The sequence below is a fragment of the Ixodes scapularis genome, unplaced genomic scaffold, assembly GCF_016920785.2.
Source record: "Ixodes scapularis isolate PalLabHiFi unplaced genomic scaffold, ASM1692078v2 PGA_scaffold10__122_contigs__length_95168666, whole genome shotgun sequence".
Lineage (NCBI taxonomy): Eukaryota > Metazoa > Arthropoda > Arachnida > Ixodida > Ixodidae > Ixodes > Ixodes scapularis.
In genome coordinates this window covers 40990898-41007666 of record NW_024609836.1, presented here as the reverse complement: position 1 = coordinate 41007666, position 16769 = coordinate 40990898, and the positions used below count along the sequence as shown (strand labels likewise).

At 49.6% G+C, this 16769-nt stretch overlaps 2 protein-coding genes and 1 pseudogene across 3 annotated transcripts; 1 reads left to right on the top strand and 2 right to left on the bottom strand.

Annotated features, from left to right (window-relative positions):
• Window positions 1-24: 24 nt before the first annotated feature.
• Window positions 25-1151, bottom strand: LOC120842472 (annotated as a pseudogene).
• Window positions 1152-1911: 760 nt separating this feature from the next.
• LOC120842484 lies at window positions 1912-16461 on the bottom strand. 2 transcript variants are annotated; one of them, XM_040213619.3, is made up of 12 exons: window positions 16171-16461; window positions 9914-10030; window positions 9618-9807; window positions 9387-9440; window positions 9008-9070; window positions 8885-8938; window positions 8756-8815; window positions 8562-8627; window positions 8352-8399; window positions 8135-8184; window positions 2166-2385; window positions 1912-2104 (listed from the first exon to the last, which is right to left on the bottom strand). In XM_040213619.3, the coding sequence occupies exons 2-12, from the start codon at window positions 9956-9958 to the stop codon at window positions 1968-1970; spliced, it is 987 nt and encodes a 328-aa protein (XP_040069553.1). In that variant the 5' UTR covers window positions 9959-10030; window positions 16171-16461; the 3' UTR covers window positions 1912-1967. The 2 variants fall into 2 exon arrangements, with proteins under 2 accessions (XP_040069553.1, XP_040069554.1); XM_040213620.3 differs by having other exon boundaries at window positions 9618-9804.
• Window positions 3234-7469, top strand: LOC115320102 (uncharacterized protein K02A2.6-like). Its single transcript, XM_040213618.2, has 2 exons — window positions 3234-4748; window positions 6975-7469. The coding sequence occupies exons 1-2, from the start codon at window positions 3309-3311 to the stop codon at window positions 7314-7316; spliced, it is 1782 nt and encodes a 593-aa protein (XP_040069552.1). The 5' UTR covers window positions 3234-3308; the 3' UTR covers window positions 7317-7469.
• Window positions 16462-16769: the final 308 nt, after the last annotated feature.

The window sequence follows — 16769 nt, the reverse complement described above, 5'->3', positions numbered from 1 at the left end:
TTGGTGACGAGTAAGGCCTCTTAGTTACGGGGGCTGGCGTCCAATAACGGGACGGTCTATCAAACTCAGACGTCGAACCTTTTTCTTCGTACCTGTCAAGCGTATGGGGCCAGGTCCAGAGTTTGACGAGGAGGGAGGACCCCTTTCCGCCGCTTGGTCCAGCGCCGGGAAGCTGACGGAGTCGCTCTCTGACGGCGGCGACTTCATGCTTTCCGTGTTGTCGGTGGCAGATTCCACGGGAGTTCGTGACCTCACACCTAGGTCGCTTGTCGAGGAGGATGCAGTGGCTGCTCCGGTTTGAGCTTCTGGGCTTCCGGGCGACTCGCTTTCTGCCGACTCGTCGATGACAAGGGGGGGGGGGACTCAACTTCCGAGTTGGGGCCGTCGCGCCCGCTGGCCTCCGAAAGCGCGGCTGGTGGTACCTGGGGAGCGTCCGGTTGGGTCACGCCGGCGGTCGGGTCGGTCTCTGCAGGCTGGGGTGGAGCACCCGGAGTGCTGTCGGTCGGGTCGGGTGCCGTCAGCGGAGAGGGCCTAGGATCCGAAGGACCCTCGTCTCGATTCACTGCCGAGAAACTCCGGCGCTGCGTGCAATCCGTGGTGGCGTGGTTGTGACTGCAACGCTTCCACGGGGCATTACAGCCGTCAGTGCTATGGCCGAAGACGCCGCACCGGTTGCAGCGTGGTGTGCGACAAGCGGCTCCAAAGTGGCCCTCCAGGCCGCAGCGGGCACAGACTTTCTTCATTCCTCGATGTTCGCACATCACACGGTGCCCTCCTACGTTGACGAAGTTCGGCACGGGCGTCTTCATCTCCATGCGGAGGAGTCGCGAGCCGGTGAAAAGCTTTGGCCGGTCTTTGTAGGTCAGGTGGGAAATGGCGAGCACCTTCCCGTAAGAACTGAAGACTGCCTGGAGGGCGTCGTCGGGGACGTAGGGAGGGAGCCGGAAGACCGTCACGTGGATGATACGCGGTCCCACCTGTTCGAGCAGGACCACGACGTTTCGAAGCAGCAGGTGGCCCTGCGCTACGATCTTTTCTGCAGCTGCCATTGAGCCGACTGCAGCCAGGATCTTCATGCAAAAATAGTCCAAAAGCCGGGAGATGTCATGATTAAAATAAGATCCATGGACCTTCCCGATAAATAGGACTGCGTTGACCGAAGCCCTCTCATTCCTGTGTATGTACTGATGATGCCTCCCGCATGGGAGGCGAAACGTTTAATGAAGTTGTTTTTCTTGTTATGTGAAGTCGGTGTTCTTATTTTAATCAGGAACTTCATTGCACCGAAGTGTTGCAAATGCGTCAAACTGCCCTCACCAACGAGGTCCCTGTCCATTATTTCATCGACAGGGACTTCGGCGGGTGCCGAGAACACGAAAGACTGAGCCTTCGGCGGGGCCTGGGATGGTTGCGGCATCTTCCGTGGCAGTAGGGTGGGGGCCCCGGTGACGCGCGACTGAGGGACGCGGGCCACAGGGAGACGATTCTTGCGTAGAAACTGTCGACGAGCTCGAAACTTGATCTTAGCCAAAAGGCCGAGAAGCGATACTTTAGCATGAAGAAAATTTAGCCCCACCTACAACAAGCTTCCCAGGTGAAAATTTCGCAACTGGTATCCAACTGGTCCCAGTTCAACTGGTTTAAGGAACAATTCCCAGTTGGACCAGCTGGACCAACTGGGACCAGCTGGCCCAGTCCAACTGGTCCCAGTTCAACTGGTTTAAGGAACGATTCCCAGTTAGACCAGCTGGGATCTAACTGGGACCAGGTAGAACTGGGATCTAACTGGGACCAGTTAGATCCCAGCTGCAAATAGGACCAGTTAAATCCTAGTAGCAGCTGCTCCGTTGTCGCTGGTCGCTTGACACTAGAAAATCCTCTTTGAACTAGTTCAAATAATTAAATGCGATGCAATTGCACTTTATTTACAATTTATTCCAAAGAGAGCTGCACTAGTAAGATGCTCATTATATCCTTTGATAGGCCTCTTTGCGCCTCATTGACTTAATAGAATCTTGTATCTTCTCTGACAAGATTTTTCCAAGGTTGGAGACCGCTGCGGTGACGTCCACCTTCTTTAGCCCTGCCCAATGGTGCAAGGTAGCTGCAAATGAATTGACCAAATATTATTTTTTGTTTCATGTTGTTTAGTATTACGTACCCACCTTCAACAACATTGACCTTTTCCGGGGTCAATGCGGGTTTGGGCAGCTCTCCCGAAGCCCTCTTGCTGGCTGGCAGCTGGCCCGACATACTTCTTACTGCCAGCCCAGGTGTAGTCCAAATGGACTGGGCCGTCTCTTTCACGACGAGAGACGGCTTGGTGTGTGCCATCACTCGTTTCGCCTGTGTTGACGTAAGCACTATCCCCTTCTGGAGGTGAAACTGTAAGCAGATTGAACATAATTATGTAAAACGGTGCTACTAGATGAGGTCAATAAGGAACATACACGACAGGAAAGGCACTGACTCACAAGTATATGATTTACTAGGAGGGAATGAAGACAAAGTATAAACTGTCACAAGTGTGTTTGCCAGTCTTATTATAACTGATCTCCTAGTTCACACTGGCATGCACGAAACCTTCATTATCCCCTTTAGAAATTCCAACTCTTCGTCTGACAATGCCATGATGCATGGATCACATGGTCACTTCCACCGCTGTTGATGTGATAGGTCTCCATCTCCTCACAAGTTGTCAATTGTCCTTGTGCCTGCCTAAAATAGTAGTGCTGTGGAAGGACAGTCCACAAACACACTCAATACAGTGAACTAGAACATATCCCGCACCGTGGCTCTAGGAAACCAAGCGTGTCCTCGGTGTCTGTCACTCAGGCACTGCCTTGTCTAGCCAATGCAGTTGCTGCCACAGAAGAGTGGAATGCTCTACACACCTCCCAAAAAAAACTGAACAAACAGTCCAACATACTTCTTGGTGCGTTGTTCCTGTAGCAGCGTGGCGCTGCAAGTCACGGCGCACCACGGCGCATCGGCTGTGCGCACCCCGGTCACGGATGTCACGTGACAAGCGCCTATAAGTATAGCACGTTCAATAAAGAAGCGCTTTTTGCCCGTTGGAATGTCGTCTGCTCAAGTTATCACATTGGCGACGAGGATGACAACGCACCCGCGCTGCCCAGCGGAAGCGTCGCAGACGGCAGCAGACGAGCACCATACGAGCGGGGCCAACTGAACGGACAGCGACAGCCAAAGCAGCGCAGTCATTGCATCTCAAGCGGGCGACGGACGGAGCGGACACGACGGACGGAAGCCAGCAACCGATAAGTACACCGTCGGTTTGCCGAAATATGGCACCTCTTGGAAAGCTTGACGAATACGACGAAAAACAACAGAATTTTGACTCGTATTTAGAGCGTTTCGAGCACTTCGTTAGCGCAAACGACATCAAACCAGAAAAGAAGCTAGCGGTGTTCTTGACCGTTATAGGACCTCGAGCTTACGAAGTTCTGAAAAGCTTGGTCGTACCGGCAGTACCGGGAGATAAGTCGTTCGAAGAAGTGAAAGTTTTGCTGAAAAACCACTATAGCCCGAAGAGCTCGGTCATAGCGGAAAGGTGCAAATTCAACAGACGTGTACAAGAGGAACAGGAGAGCGTTGAAGATTTCATTGTAGCGCTAAAGCATTTGGCAAGGAAGTGTGACTTTGGCCAGTTTCTGCAAGATGCTCTGAGGGACAGGCTTGTGGCGGGAATACGGCGCGAAGAAACGCAACGTGCGCTATTCGCCGAAGAAAGCTTAACCTTCGAAAGGGCATGCAAGATCGCATTGGATCAAGAGCAGGCGGCACGACAGACAGCGTTACTACACGCCGGAAGCAAAGACGCGTCGTTGAACGAGATAAGAGCGAACCAGAAAGATAACGTCAATAAGCGTGACGTTCGAAAACACAAGCAAAGCAAGAAGTCTTGCGAAAGATGTGGAAGGGCGCATGCGGCAAGCAAATGTTGGTACAAGAATGCTACGTGTCACAAGTGTGGCAAGTTAGGCCATTTGCAAAAAGTGTGCTCGAACGAGAAAAAGGGACCCAAGAACGCGAATGCAGTGGACTGCTCGGAGGACGATTCAGAACTGGACGTCTATCACTGCCTTAACACGGTGCGTTCGGGTTATGAAGTGAAAGTCAATGTTGAAGGGGCGGACGTTTTCATGCAAATTGATACAGGAGCGGCTGTAACAATTGTTCCTGAAAGTGTTGCGAAAACCGTGTTCCCTCATGTCAAGTGTGAGCCATCTCGGGTAAACCTAAAAACGTACACGGGTGAACGAATCCCGGTAAAAGGGCAATGTGACGTTTCCGTCACATACGAAAACCAGACTTTGAAACTGCCCGTTATCGTCGTCGATAACCAAGGCAAGAAATTGCCGTTGCTCATGGGGCGGAACTGGCTTGAGAGGCTCAGACTTGATTGGAAAAGCGTCATGTCACTGGAGCATGTAACTGATTCACACCGAATAGAAGCGCTGCGTAACAAGTTCCCGACAGTATTTTCTAATCAGTCTAGTGTCACGAACAACTATCAAGCGAAGATAGTTCTAAAACAAGATTGTACGCCGGTTTTTTGCAAGGCGAGACCGGTGCCTTACGCGTTACGCGATAAGGTTGGAGAAGAGCTGGACAGGCTAGAGAAGAGCGAGGTTTTACGCCGCGTAAGTCACAGTGAGTGGGCGACTCCGGTAGTTGTAATTCACAAGAAAGATGGATCACTCAGGTTGTGCGGGGATTACAAGGTAACGATCAACCCTGTACTAAAAACCGACCATTACCCACTGCCGCGACCTGAAGATCTGTACACTGCCATCGCAGGTGGCAAAGTGTTTTGCGTGCTGGATCTTTCTGCTGCGTATCAGCAGGTACCGCTGGCTGCCGAGTCCAAACCACTTTTGACTATAAACACGCACATGGGGTTGTTTCAGTTCCAACGCCTACCGTTTGGTGTGGCCAGTGCGCCAGCCATTTTTCAGTCCTTCATGGACGAGGTGCTTAAAGGCATACCTCATGTGGGATGCTACATTGATGACGTCATCGTGTCTGGAAAGGACACCCAGGACTGTCAAAAGACGCTGGAATGCGTCTTGCGTCGACTTCGTGACTACAATGTCACTTTGAAAACGGACAAGTGCCGTTTTTTCCAAAGCTCGGTGACCTACCTGGGTCACACGGTGAGTGCCGATGGCATTTACCCGACAGAAGCAATGACAAAGGCTATCACAGAAGCGCCCGAGCCCACCTGCGTAACGGAACTGAAGGCGTATTTGGGGATGCTAAACTTTTACGCTAAGTTTCTCAAGAATGTTTCGTGCGTAGCTGAACCGCTTTATCGGTTGTTGAAAAAAGGTGAAAAGTGGTCGTGGACTCTGAAGTGCAGCGAGGCCTTTGCTGCTACGAAGCAGTTGCTCGTAAACAGCCAGGTTCTTACGTTCTACGACGTAGACAAGCCAATTGCATTGCTGTGTGATGCTTCATCGTACGGGATTGGTGCTGTCATTTTTCATGTAACACCAGAAGGGGAAGAGCGCCCAGTGGCGTTCGCGTCGCGAACGCTCACGTCAGCGGAAAAGAACTATGCGCAGTGCGAGCGAGAAGCGCTAGCTCTGATGTTTGGTCTGAAAAAGTTCCATCGCTACCTGTATGGTAGGGAGTTCACTCTCTATACAGTCCATCAGCCACTGCTTGGGATACTGGGGCACGATAAGCCTGTACCTACGCTAGCGGCAGCTCGAATGCAAAGATGGGCAATGATTCTTGCAGCCTATAGGTACAAACTCAAGTACCGTAAAGGAAAAGATGTCGAGGTGGCTGATGCTCTGTCTAGACTCCCACGACCGATGACAACAGCTGACGACCCTGCTGAGTGTCTTTTGTTGTTTGACAGTACTCCCTTGACCGCGGAAGACGTAGCTAGAGCTACAAAACGTGACTTGACCTTGTCTCGCGTAGCTAACTACGTTCTGAACGGATGGCCTGCCCAAAGTAGCGAAGAGCTAAAACCGTACCATGTACGACGTGACGAGTTGTCATTTGAGCAAGGCTGCGTCACCTGGGGCTCAAGGGTGATTGTACCTGAAAAGCTGCAGTCACAGGTTTTGGCACTGTTGCATGAGGACCATCCAGGTGCTAGCCGCATGAAAATGCTTGCCAGAAGTTTTGTATGGTGGCCAGGGCTAGACCTAGAAATCGAGAGCTACGTACGACAGTGTCGCGTATGTCAGTCTGTTCAGAACGCTGCTCCACCTGTACCGTTACAGCCATGGAGCTATCCAACTAAGCCGTGGCAACGAGTACACGTGGATTTTGCTGCTAAAGAAGGCCATGTCTTCCTAGTACTGGTGGATGCTTTCTCGAAATGGATCGAAGTGTGGTCCATGTCTTCCACCACTACTGGTAAAACACTCGACAAATTGCGAAGTGTATTTGCGGCTTATGGGCTACCAGAGGTACTGGTGAGTGATAACGGACCTCAGTTTGTTTCAGATGAGTTCTCTGAGTTTATGAGGGTGAATGGCATCAAGCACGTTAAGACGCCACCCTATCATGCTGCCTCGAACGGCGCAGCAGAGCGTCTCGTGCAGACCACAAAAAAAACTCTGCTGAAGCAATTGTTAGACGAGAAACAGAGTGGCAAGAAACACTCTTTGCTCGAGCGTTTGGATAGCTTTTTACTGAGCTATCGAAACACCCCAAACAGTACCACTGGTCGCACTCCAGCCGAGCTGTTTTTGAAGCGACAGCCACGAGTGAAACTTTCTTTGCTTAAACCCGATTTTGTAAAAGCCATGCAAAACAAACAGCAGCACCTGAAGGAACAGAGTGATGCGTCGCGAGGTGCTAACCGGTCTTTTGTTGTGGGTGATACTGTGTTGGTCAAAACGGTGCGAGGCGAGCTAGTGTCATGGGAAGAAGGTGTGGTGACTCAAGTCGTCAGTCCTGTGACATATTTAGTGAAAGTGGCGCAGGTTGTGCGGTTCACACACGCCGACCACATCCGAGACCGCCTTGCAAGCCCGACGTCCCTTGCTGCACCGCCTACGCCGGAGGAGCCTACGCTCCCAGATGTTCCGGTGCCTCGAGAAACCCAGCCGATGGTGCCACAAGTTGCTTCTGCTGCTATGCCAGCGGACTCTCAAGCCGGCAGTCAACAAGCTACACGGACGCGTCAGCAGCCGCTTCCACCACCGAGTTCCACAAGTGCGCCAGTGACGACACCGGAGCCTTGTACTGAGGCTCCGACTTCCAGAAGAAGTACGCGAGTGCGGCGTCCACCGGACAGGTACAAACCGGAGGACTTCCGAAGCTGATGTGAGGGGGAAGGAATGTAGCAGCGTGGCGCTGCAAGTCACGGCGCACCACGGCGCATCGGCTGTGCGCACCCCGGTCACGGATGTCACGTGACAAGCGCCTATAAGTATAGCACGTTCAATAAAGAAGCGCTTTTTGCCCGTTGGAATGTCGTCTGCTCAAGTTATCACAGTTCCCATACAGTCCCTTGGCCTTCGCATTTACTCTAGCATATTTCATTTGTTTTCGGGGGCTGCTGAAAAGACCACTAAACTTCAAACCAGCTTTCAACATTTTTTTTTCTTTTTAAATATGAGACATCTTGCGACAGTCTCCTTTTTTTCTGTACTGCGATCAGTATCCTGGATACCCCTCTCCTCTTCAACAGGGTACCTGCCCCATCTAAGGCAGATAATGATCGATACCCTGCTGCTCACAGTCCTTCAATTAGTTTTGTGAAGCTATCTGCCAGTGTGGGAAAACAACTTTTGCAGTGCTGCACCCAGACATGAAAGAGCAATACCCCTCTTGATTGCTTTCAAATAGGCTCGCTCAAAGAAATGCATTTTAGACTACAAGTTGCCCCATTCAAAGGTAATCAAGAGAGGTATTGCTCTTTCATGTCTGGGTACGGCACCGCAAAAGTCGTGCTTTCGCACCCCCCATTGATAGCTTCAAAAAACAAACAGATAAGCAGACAGCTTATCTTCTTTGCCGTGCTCTTGAAGTCTCCTTGCACATAAAGTTTATTAGCTAATGAGCCAGAGACTTTCCTGTTCTTTTTTTTTTGTGGCACTAACTTTTCTACATACACCTTAAAAGACAACAAGATACTTACACGACCATCAGCCATGTATGTAAATTCTGCAGGGCATGAGCCAGTCAACGCTGAAATTAAAAATCAGTCAAACATTTAGGTAAATTACCCTCGACACAATTCCCAACTTTGTTTTCTCAAAAGTCATGCATGCAAGCAGGAGGAAATAAAATCAAACAAGATCACAAAAGTTTCATAGGGAGGTAAATTTTTTTTCAAGTGGCAAGAGTAAACTTACCTGCAACAGGACCCACAGCTTGAGGCGCTTGTGCCAGCCCTCCATGTGCTGCAAAGAATTAATGCAGGTCAGTGTGTCTCATGAAGAAATGCGGTATACACAGAGTCAAAACAATGGTCATAAAACTATTGGCCCAAAAACTCCATGCAGCACGCCTCGGATAGCTACATAAAGCACACTCAGTAAAAAACTGTCTAAATGTCAACTTACCTGCACCAGTACTGGCACAAGAAGCACTCGCAGCCCTCGAAGCACTTGCAGCCCCGGCTTGTTTAGCTGTAAATGTATGCAGTGCACTGAGAACGCTGGGAACACTGTGCAGCTGCAGCATTTGCTGTAGGTGTAAACAGTGCACTCAGAGCAGTCAGTTTAAGATGCAAAAATCTGCGTAAATGTCCACTCACCGGTGATCGAAGCACTTGTGCAAGCAGCTTGGCTGTGGCTGCTTTGGCTGCCTTGGCTAGCTGTGAATATATGCAGTAAATAAAATATATTATGTTTCACGTGTAAAAGCTGCACAAATGCCAACTTACCTTCTACGGAGGATCTCTTTTTCATATTTGTTTTAACCAGCAGCCCCGGGTTTGCTGTAAATATATATAATATATTAAGAATCAAGTGGTCATATCAAAGGGTCATATGTCCGGCCAACTTACCCTCTGCTCTGGGTTTCAAGCCCTGTGCAGCTCGAGGCTCGGCAACCACATCAGCCTCTTCTGCTGTATTATAAAAGTAGCTATGCTTCAAGAATGCGAAGTAGTCATGCGACTGTTGCCCCTCCTTAGAATCTTATTACGTACTAAACCATTGCAACATTAACTTAAAACCTCCCAAGCACTCTAAGCATGGGTTAATTACAAATAATGTATGCCAACTCATACATTCCGGTGTACAGCTGGGTAAATATTTATATATGCCAAGCAAGTTAGTCTTGGGATAGACCTGTAGGATGAAATCAAATCAGACAGATCAAATCACGTAGATGCAAATTTGCTAGCTCTGCGACACTCATACCATCAAAAACCTTACTCATACCTGGACTGCCATGATTCAGAGCTGCCTTCTTGTTCTGGTTCTGCTGCTCTTCCACTGATAAAACAATTTAATGAAAATTTATTTATAAAGTACAATTGATCACATTTTTAGGGCTTAGCTAGATTAAGGCAGACATTACATATTGTAATTAACAACTTGCAGAGTACACCCTATTATGTAATAGGTTCAAAAGCAAAACGGGCAAGCAAGAGCTAACTCAGTCTTACTCACTTGTGAAGAGCTTGGAGCCTAGGAGTGCCTGCTGGGCACGCACTTGTTCTTGCAGGAAGACGTTGTCTTCCCGCAGCTCCTTGCACCTGGCCTTCCAGTATTTCGTCATCTTTCTGGCTTCCTGCAACTCGCTGCTGGAAACCAGCGAGTCATCGGAGTCCGATGTGCTGGAAGCCCGCTGTCTTTTCTGCTGTACATTATTTTGAAACATACAAAAAACGCTGATTAATGCCATCCTGCTAGGATGAGAGAGGGTAACATAGATTTTGAAATGTCACACAATTCGCAATACTCACTGTGAGGGGGTTGATACCAGAATTCTTCCGGTGAGCTTGGTTCATCTGGTTCCGAAGGATAGCTTCGTAGCTATCTTTCTTGGCAGCAGCCTGATTGGATTTCTTCTTTTTTGCTGCCTGTGAGTGAAAGTGATGCGATAAATGATTACAATTAGTTTGGCCAGAGCAGCCCAATCAAATGACGTAGCAACTTGCTGGCAAGGGAACTAAGTAAGTGCCAAACATTGGGCGCGTTAAGTCCGTGCTCCGGAGCATGAGAGTTTGACGCTCTTGCACTAAACAGACAGGAGTGTCATCGGAGACTAACACTTGAGCGCGCTCTTCATGCACCAAGAATTTCTCGGAGCGCGAGTGACTTCTTCGCGCACCGTATGTGACGTCACGTAAACAAACAAGATGGCTGCGCTGCTGTCGAGACCGTCGAGATGAAAGGCGTAGCCAGACCGCTGCTCCTTTTCAGTTGATTAGTGCTTAATCTAGCAGGTAAAAACAATTTGATTTGAAAGCCAAGACAGCAATTAGCGTTCTGAAACAGAAATTTATCTATCAAACAGTCGAGTGCCGATTGTACAGCGACAGAAAAGTTGTTAAAATGAGGAGACATTCAGACCGCTGCTTCTTTTATAATGCTCAGCCCAGTGAATAAATATGCTTTGATAGTATTCAGTGGTGGTCTATTTACATATTATTTACAGGAGAAGACTGCCGAGATCGGAGGTGAGCTACGAGCCCTGCGAACATGTCGCTAGCTCAATCAGGAACAGTGCGTGAGGCGTGGCCCGTGCTGAGGCCGCGCGTCTTGCCTATTGCAAAATGAAGACGACGAAGTCCCATCGTAACACTTCCCCCTTCTCGATAAAACTAATCAGTTTCTCGAAAACGCACTGGTTTGCTTGTAACGCGCTTGGGGCGTGTTCTGGGTAGAGGAACCGGAACAGACGAGGAGGATGGTCCAGGAGAACTTTCTGATGTCGGTTCAGTATTCGGCATAACAGAGCCCTGTCCCTTGATGATCGGTGTAGGCTCTGGAAGTGAAAACGCACCAGATGTGTTCGCTGGTGAGAATTCCGTCTCTGAAGATGCCTGGCCTGAGGCACATACATCTTTTTGTTCATCGGGATCCGAGTCGAAAAGTGGATAACTTGAAATTCGAGACGATGTTGAACTGCATTGTTCCGAATGTTGGGCTAACCGACTTCGCATGTCGTCAATGTGTCTTCTTTGTATTCTTCCATCTGAAGTCGTTACTTCAAATGATCGGGAACCAACCTGACGGAGCACCTTAGCTTCTATCCATTTCGGTTGTCCCGCGAATCCCTTAATAAAGACGGCTTGTGAATTTCTGAACTTAGCGTCTTTGTAGCCTTCTTCACCTTCCTTACCCCGTGGATGAATATAATCCAATGGGCAAAGCAATTGTCGTCCGAACATCAACTCTGCTGGTGTTTTCCCAGTTGTTGAGCTTGGTGTTGTATGTTGCTTATACAAGAACCGTGCCAGTCGGCAGTTCAGACTTCCTTCTGAAAGTTTGCGGAGCGACTCCTTCGTTTCCCGAACCATTCGTTCGGCTTGGCCGTTGGTTGCTGGGTGATAGGGGGCGCTTGTGATGTGCCGGATGTTATTGGCTTGCAGGAATTGATTGGTTTCCTTGGCTAAAAATGGCGTGCCATTGTCGCTGCAGACGACTTTCGGGATGCCAAATGTGGCATACATGGATCGGAGGGCGTCAATGACGGTGGCAGCAGTTGCTGACGCGCAGATGTGGACTTGCAACCATTTGGAATACGCGTCAACAACTATCAGAAGCATCTTTCCTTCAAAAGGACCGGCGAAGTCCATGTGAAGTAGACTCCATGGCTCCTGAGGGCGTTCCCAAGTTGGACTTGGTGCTGGAACAGGAGCACGTACTTGTTGCTGACACTTTGAGCAGAGTTGGACGCATCTGTCGATTTCTTTGTCGAGGTCAGGCCACCAAAGATGACTTCGTGCACAGCGTTTCATGGCTGTTACTCCTGGATGGTTTGCGTGCAGGAGTTTCATGGCTGCTGGCTGTGCCTCCTTCGGAATAACCACACGTGATCCCCATAAGACGCATCCCTTGTGGGTCGATAGCTCGGTAAATTGCCTCATATAGCTTGCGAACTGTTTTCCGGTCATGCATTTGGAGGCTCCGGACTGGACGGCTTGGTAGACCTTCGCCAGGAGGGGGTCCTTTGCCGTAAGACGGGCTATGTCCTTTGCTGAGAGGGATGGTGTCTCGAGCGCCTCAATCATAAGGATGTCTGCTGGACCGTGTGGTTCGTCCACGTTGCTGGGCAGTGGAAGACGGCTCAGGGCATCCGCATTTTGATGGAGTGCACCGGGTCGGTAAACCAGGTTATAGTCATAGGTTTGGAGATGCAGGCACCAGCGTAGCATCCTCGGGGACAGTACCAGTGGCATCTGCCTGTCTGAGTTGAGGATGCCTAGCAGGGGCTTGTGGTCAGTGTATATTGTGACGGACCTTCCAGCAATATACTGATGAAAGTGTTTAACTCCGAACACTATGGCCAACCCTTCTTTGTCAAGCTGGGCATAGTTCCTTTCACTCTTACCGAGCGTTCTAGACCCGTAAGCAATGGGAGCTTCGCGGCCTTGGTTGTCTAGCTGGGCAAGTACGGCTCCTACACCGTAGGGAGAGGAATCGCAAGACAAGAAGAGCGGCTTATCAGTATTGTAGTGCGCCAGGACCTCTGCTGACGAGAGCAGGTCCTTCAGCGCTTGGTAGTCCTTATGTCGGGACTCCCATTTCCATGGCACATTTTTGTCGAGCAAGCGATGCAAGCTTTCGGCCACAGTTGCTCGATGTCTGAGGAACCGATTGTAGAAGGCAATCATTCCAAGAAATGATTGTAGTTCCGACTTGTCTTTTGGCTCTGGCGCTTCTACAATCGCCTTGACTTTTTCTTGTGTCGGCCGGATGCCTGCAGCACCAACTCGGTATCCGAGGAATTCAACCTCCGACATGTCGAAATGGCACTTTTCTTTCTTGACCTTGAGGTTAGCTTGACTCAAACGTCGTAGAACTGCTTCGAGTCGCTTTAAGTGCTGGTCCTTGGTGGAGCCAAGGATGAGGATGTCGTCAAGGTATGTGGCGACGCCCGGTAGCCGAGCAAGACATACGTCCATAAATTTTTGAAAGATAGCCGGGGCTACAGATACGCCGAAGGGTAAACGCTTGACGCGGTACAATCCCTTGATCGTATTGATGCACAATACCTCAGACGTAGCTTCATCGAGTCGAAGCTGCTGGTAGGCTTGCGCCAAGTCAATCTTTGAAAAGTGCTTTCCTCCACTGATTGTGGTAAGGAGCTCTGGTACAGTCGGCAGTGGGTAGGTCCCAGGCTTGACAGATGCGTTGACTGTGCTACGATAATCACCGCAAAGTCTTAGCGATCCATCCTTCTTCCTCACTACCACTACTGGAGTTGCCCACTGAGAAGATAGGACAGGTTCTATTATTCCTTGTTCTTTCAAGCGATCCAGCTCCTTCAGCACAGAATCCCGGATAGCGAATGGAACTGGGCGGCACTTCAGGAACTTGGGTGGTGCGTCCGGCTGCATTGGAATAGATATGGGTGACCCTTTGTGACCGGTCTGTAGTTCAGTGAAAACATCTTGGTATCTATCCAAGACGTTCTGCAGTGAGGTGGAGGCCACAGCGTTCACTACAGAAAGGGAAATGTTCAACGGTGCAAACCAGTCCCTGCCGAGGAGACTTGCTCCTTGTCCTTTTACAACACGCAGAGTGAGTTGGACTGGCTGCGTTCTTGCGGTGGTTGTTTTCAGGACGTTTACCTGAATTTTTCCGAGAACTGGCAGCCTTTGCCCTGACCAGGTGTACAGTTGCTTTTCTTCAGACTGAAGCTTCGCTGTTCCTTTAGACCATAGTCTGCGAAAGGTTACTTCACTGATGAGCGTGATTGCAGCTCCCGAGTCAACTTCCATTTGCAAAGTTTTACCGTCGATGGTGAGGGTAATCTGAAAATGGGGTCGACTTGGTGATTCCTCATACGTTTTGTAGAGGGTGTAAAGTTCTGCATCATGGTCAGCACTCGACTCACTCACTTGATGAGTTTTCTTGCTTTCTCCTCGTCTTTTCTTTGAGATACAAGCCTTCTCAAGATGTCCAATCTTTTTACAGTAATTGCAGGTGCTCTTGCGATAGCGACAGTCCTCCGGTCGATGATTATCGTTGTTGCACCTGTAGCAGCGATTTTGGGCCCGATTTTTCGGCTTTGCCGTTGATCCAGAATCGCGTTGTTTGGAGGAGTTTTGATGGATCTTGTCGACATCGTCTCTCATTTTCGACTGATGAGTTGTCGTTGATTCCATTGCCTTAGCCAAATCAAACGCTTTCTGGAAAGTAACGGCTCTTTCAGAGAGTAATCGCTGCTGGAGGTGAACGTCTCGAAGGCCACATATGAAGCGGTCGCGTAGCATAACTTCCAGTGGAAGGACTGTAGATGTTACTAACTGGTCCACCGACGCTTGCTGCATGGTGCTCCCGGCGCCACTTGCCGATTGTTGGGTAATGGAGCCGCTCGGCGCTTGTGCGGTTGTCGTGGCAGATGCCACGGTCGTGACCGTTGTTGTGCCGAAGTTGCAATCTTTTGCAAGAGCTCGCAGAGCATCGACGTATTCGGGAATGGTTTCGTGAGGCTCCTGATCACGCTTGTGAAATCGCCATCTCCCGAGTAGTTCCGATGGACCAGACTCGAAATGCCGTGATAGACGCTGCATAACGTCGTCGTAGGAGACCCCAGATGGCACTTGTGGGTGAAGCAAATCTCGAACCTTGCCGTAGGTTTCCTCCCCACAGAGGCTGAAGAGTAGCGCTCGCTTCTTTGCCGGGTCTGTCACGTCGTTGGCCTCGAAATAAAATTCGAGCCGTTCCTTCCAGGACGTCCAACTCGTACCGGGAGTGTAGTCCGGAATTCGACCTTGCGCCATCCTCGCTGAACCATTCAGGTTTATCCTCGTCGCCAGTATTCAGTGGTGGTCTATTTACATATTATTTACAGGAGAAGACTGCCGAGATCGGAGGTGAGCTACGAGCCCTGCGAACATGTCGCTAGCTCAATCAGGAACAGTGCGTGAGGCGTGGCCCGTGCTGAGGCCGCGCGTCTTGCCTATTGCAAAATGAAGACGACGAAGTCCCATCGTAACAGATAGAAAAGCCGAAACATCAGTTACCGTCAAGTAAAAGGTTTGTTTGTGCGTTTTGCTTGAAAACGAATTGATCTTTTGAACGAGTGTGCCGATAGCTCGGCGACAGAAAAGTTGTGATGAAAGGACAAACCACTGCCCTGCTTAGAATGCTTAGCCCAGTTGCAGAGAACAGAGATACTTAGATTGGGAAGCCGAAACACCATTTACAGCGTTGCGGGAAAGGTTTGTTCATGCATACCGCCTAATAACAAATTGGTGTGATATCGAAAGACGGTGTGCCGGTATCTGCGTATACCTTCCGTCTCGCTGCGAGACGGAACCGACAAAACCACGGAATCTCTGACAAATTTGAGGGTTTCCTGCGTCGACAAGCGGGTTCAAGAATGTTGTCTTTAACTTAATTCGGAACAGCATGCATGGTCAATAAATGGAACGGCCCAGGTAACCTTCCACATCTGTGCACGAAGCGAGTCTTCCAACCTTTCAGGAATATTAAAACGTTCGTAAAACTTGATAACGTCGCCATCTCTTTTGCTTTACACTTTGCCGCTCCACTTGGGCCTAATTATTTATCTTCGAAATATTTTCGGCTTCTGCCGTATTCATGATTGGAAGAAGCTCATGTGGCTCGTCGATAGTTTCTGGGCTTCCGGACGAGTTTTAGAACTTACTCGATCTAACTCTAGGGTAAAGGTGGTTATCGAAAACCTACCCGCGTCCAGCGTTTCTCCATTTTTGTTGTCACGTGACACAATCCGCCAGGGTAACTCGGATCCATTCGAGTAGGTTTGGAACGTAGCCTCGGTGTGTCGCGCTCCTGTACGCTATGCATCGTTTAATTGCTGCGCTCGGAGTATGAAACTCGGAGCGTCGGAGTAGAACCAAAGGAGTGCGGACTTAACACGCCCATGATTTTCTTCGGAACTGAAACGGGGGCCGAGGCATCTCAGGAGGCGGTCGTCCGTTTTTTTTTTTTTTTTTACATTTCTGATCCGGTTGAAATGAATATGGAACTAGCTGAAATGAAGTTCAGGATTGAAAATTACCTGTTTCCTTTTCTGAGTGGACGTCTCGTCCTCTGAGCTCTCATCCACCGTCACTTTGGGAACTGGAACTCTCTTAGGGCATTCCCTCACCCCTTCTCCGGAAACTGCAAAACGAGGGGAAAAAATTAATTAATTAATCCAAGCATACTCAATTGAGTAAAGCTATACGCACTCCGGAGTGCACTTCGGATGAAAATGGCTATACACACTCCGTGGAGAGCTCATGCCGCTCGGGCCACCCTTATCGAACAGCGCGTGTATCACTGGGAAGCTAGTTAACACAGCCCCCCGCCTGCGTTCACACCGCTTTGCGGCGACAGTGTGTGGCTGCTAATTACAAAACTTAACCAGTACACGCCACTTCGCGACGTCCGACCGGCAACACAAGCCCCGCTGTCCCTGATCGCACCTCCAGAAAGGGAGTCCCATACCATTTAGTTCTCCGAAGTTTCGTCGACAATTTTCGGGTTTTTAGTGTTCATCGCAAAAAAGAAATGCCGTAAATATCGCCAAATACCTCGACAAAACAAAATGTCCGAGAAGAAGAAAAAAAAGAGAAAAAAGTAGGCCCATTGTCGATCGATTAGGGGTTGAGACTG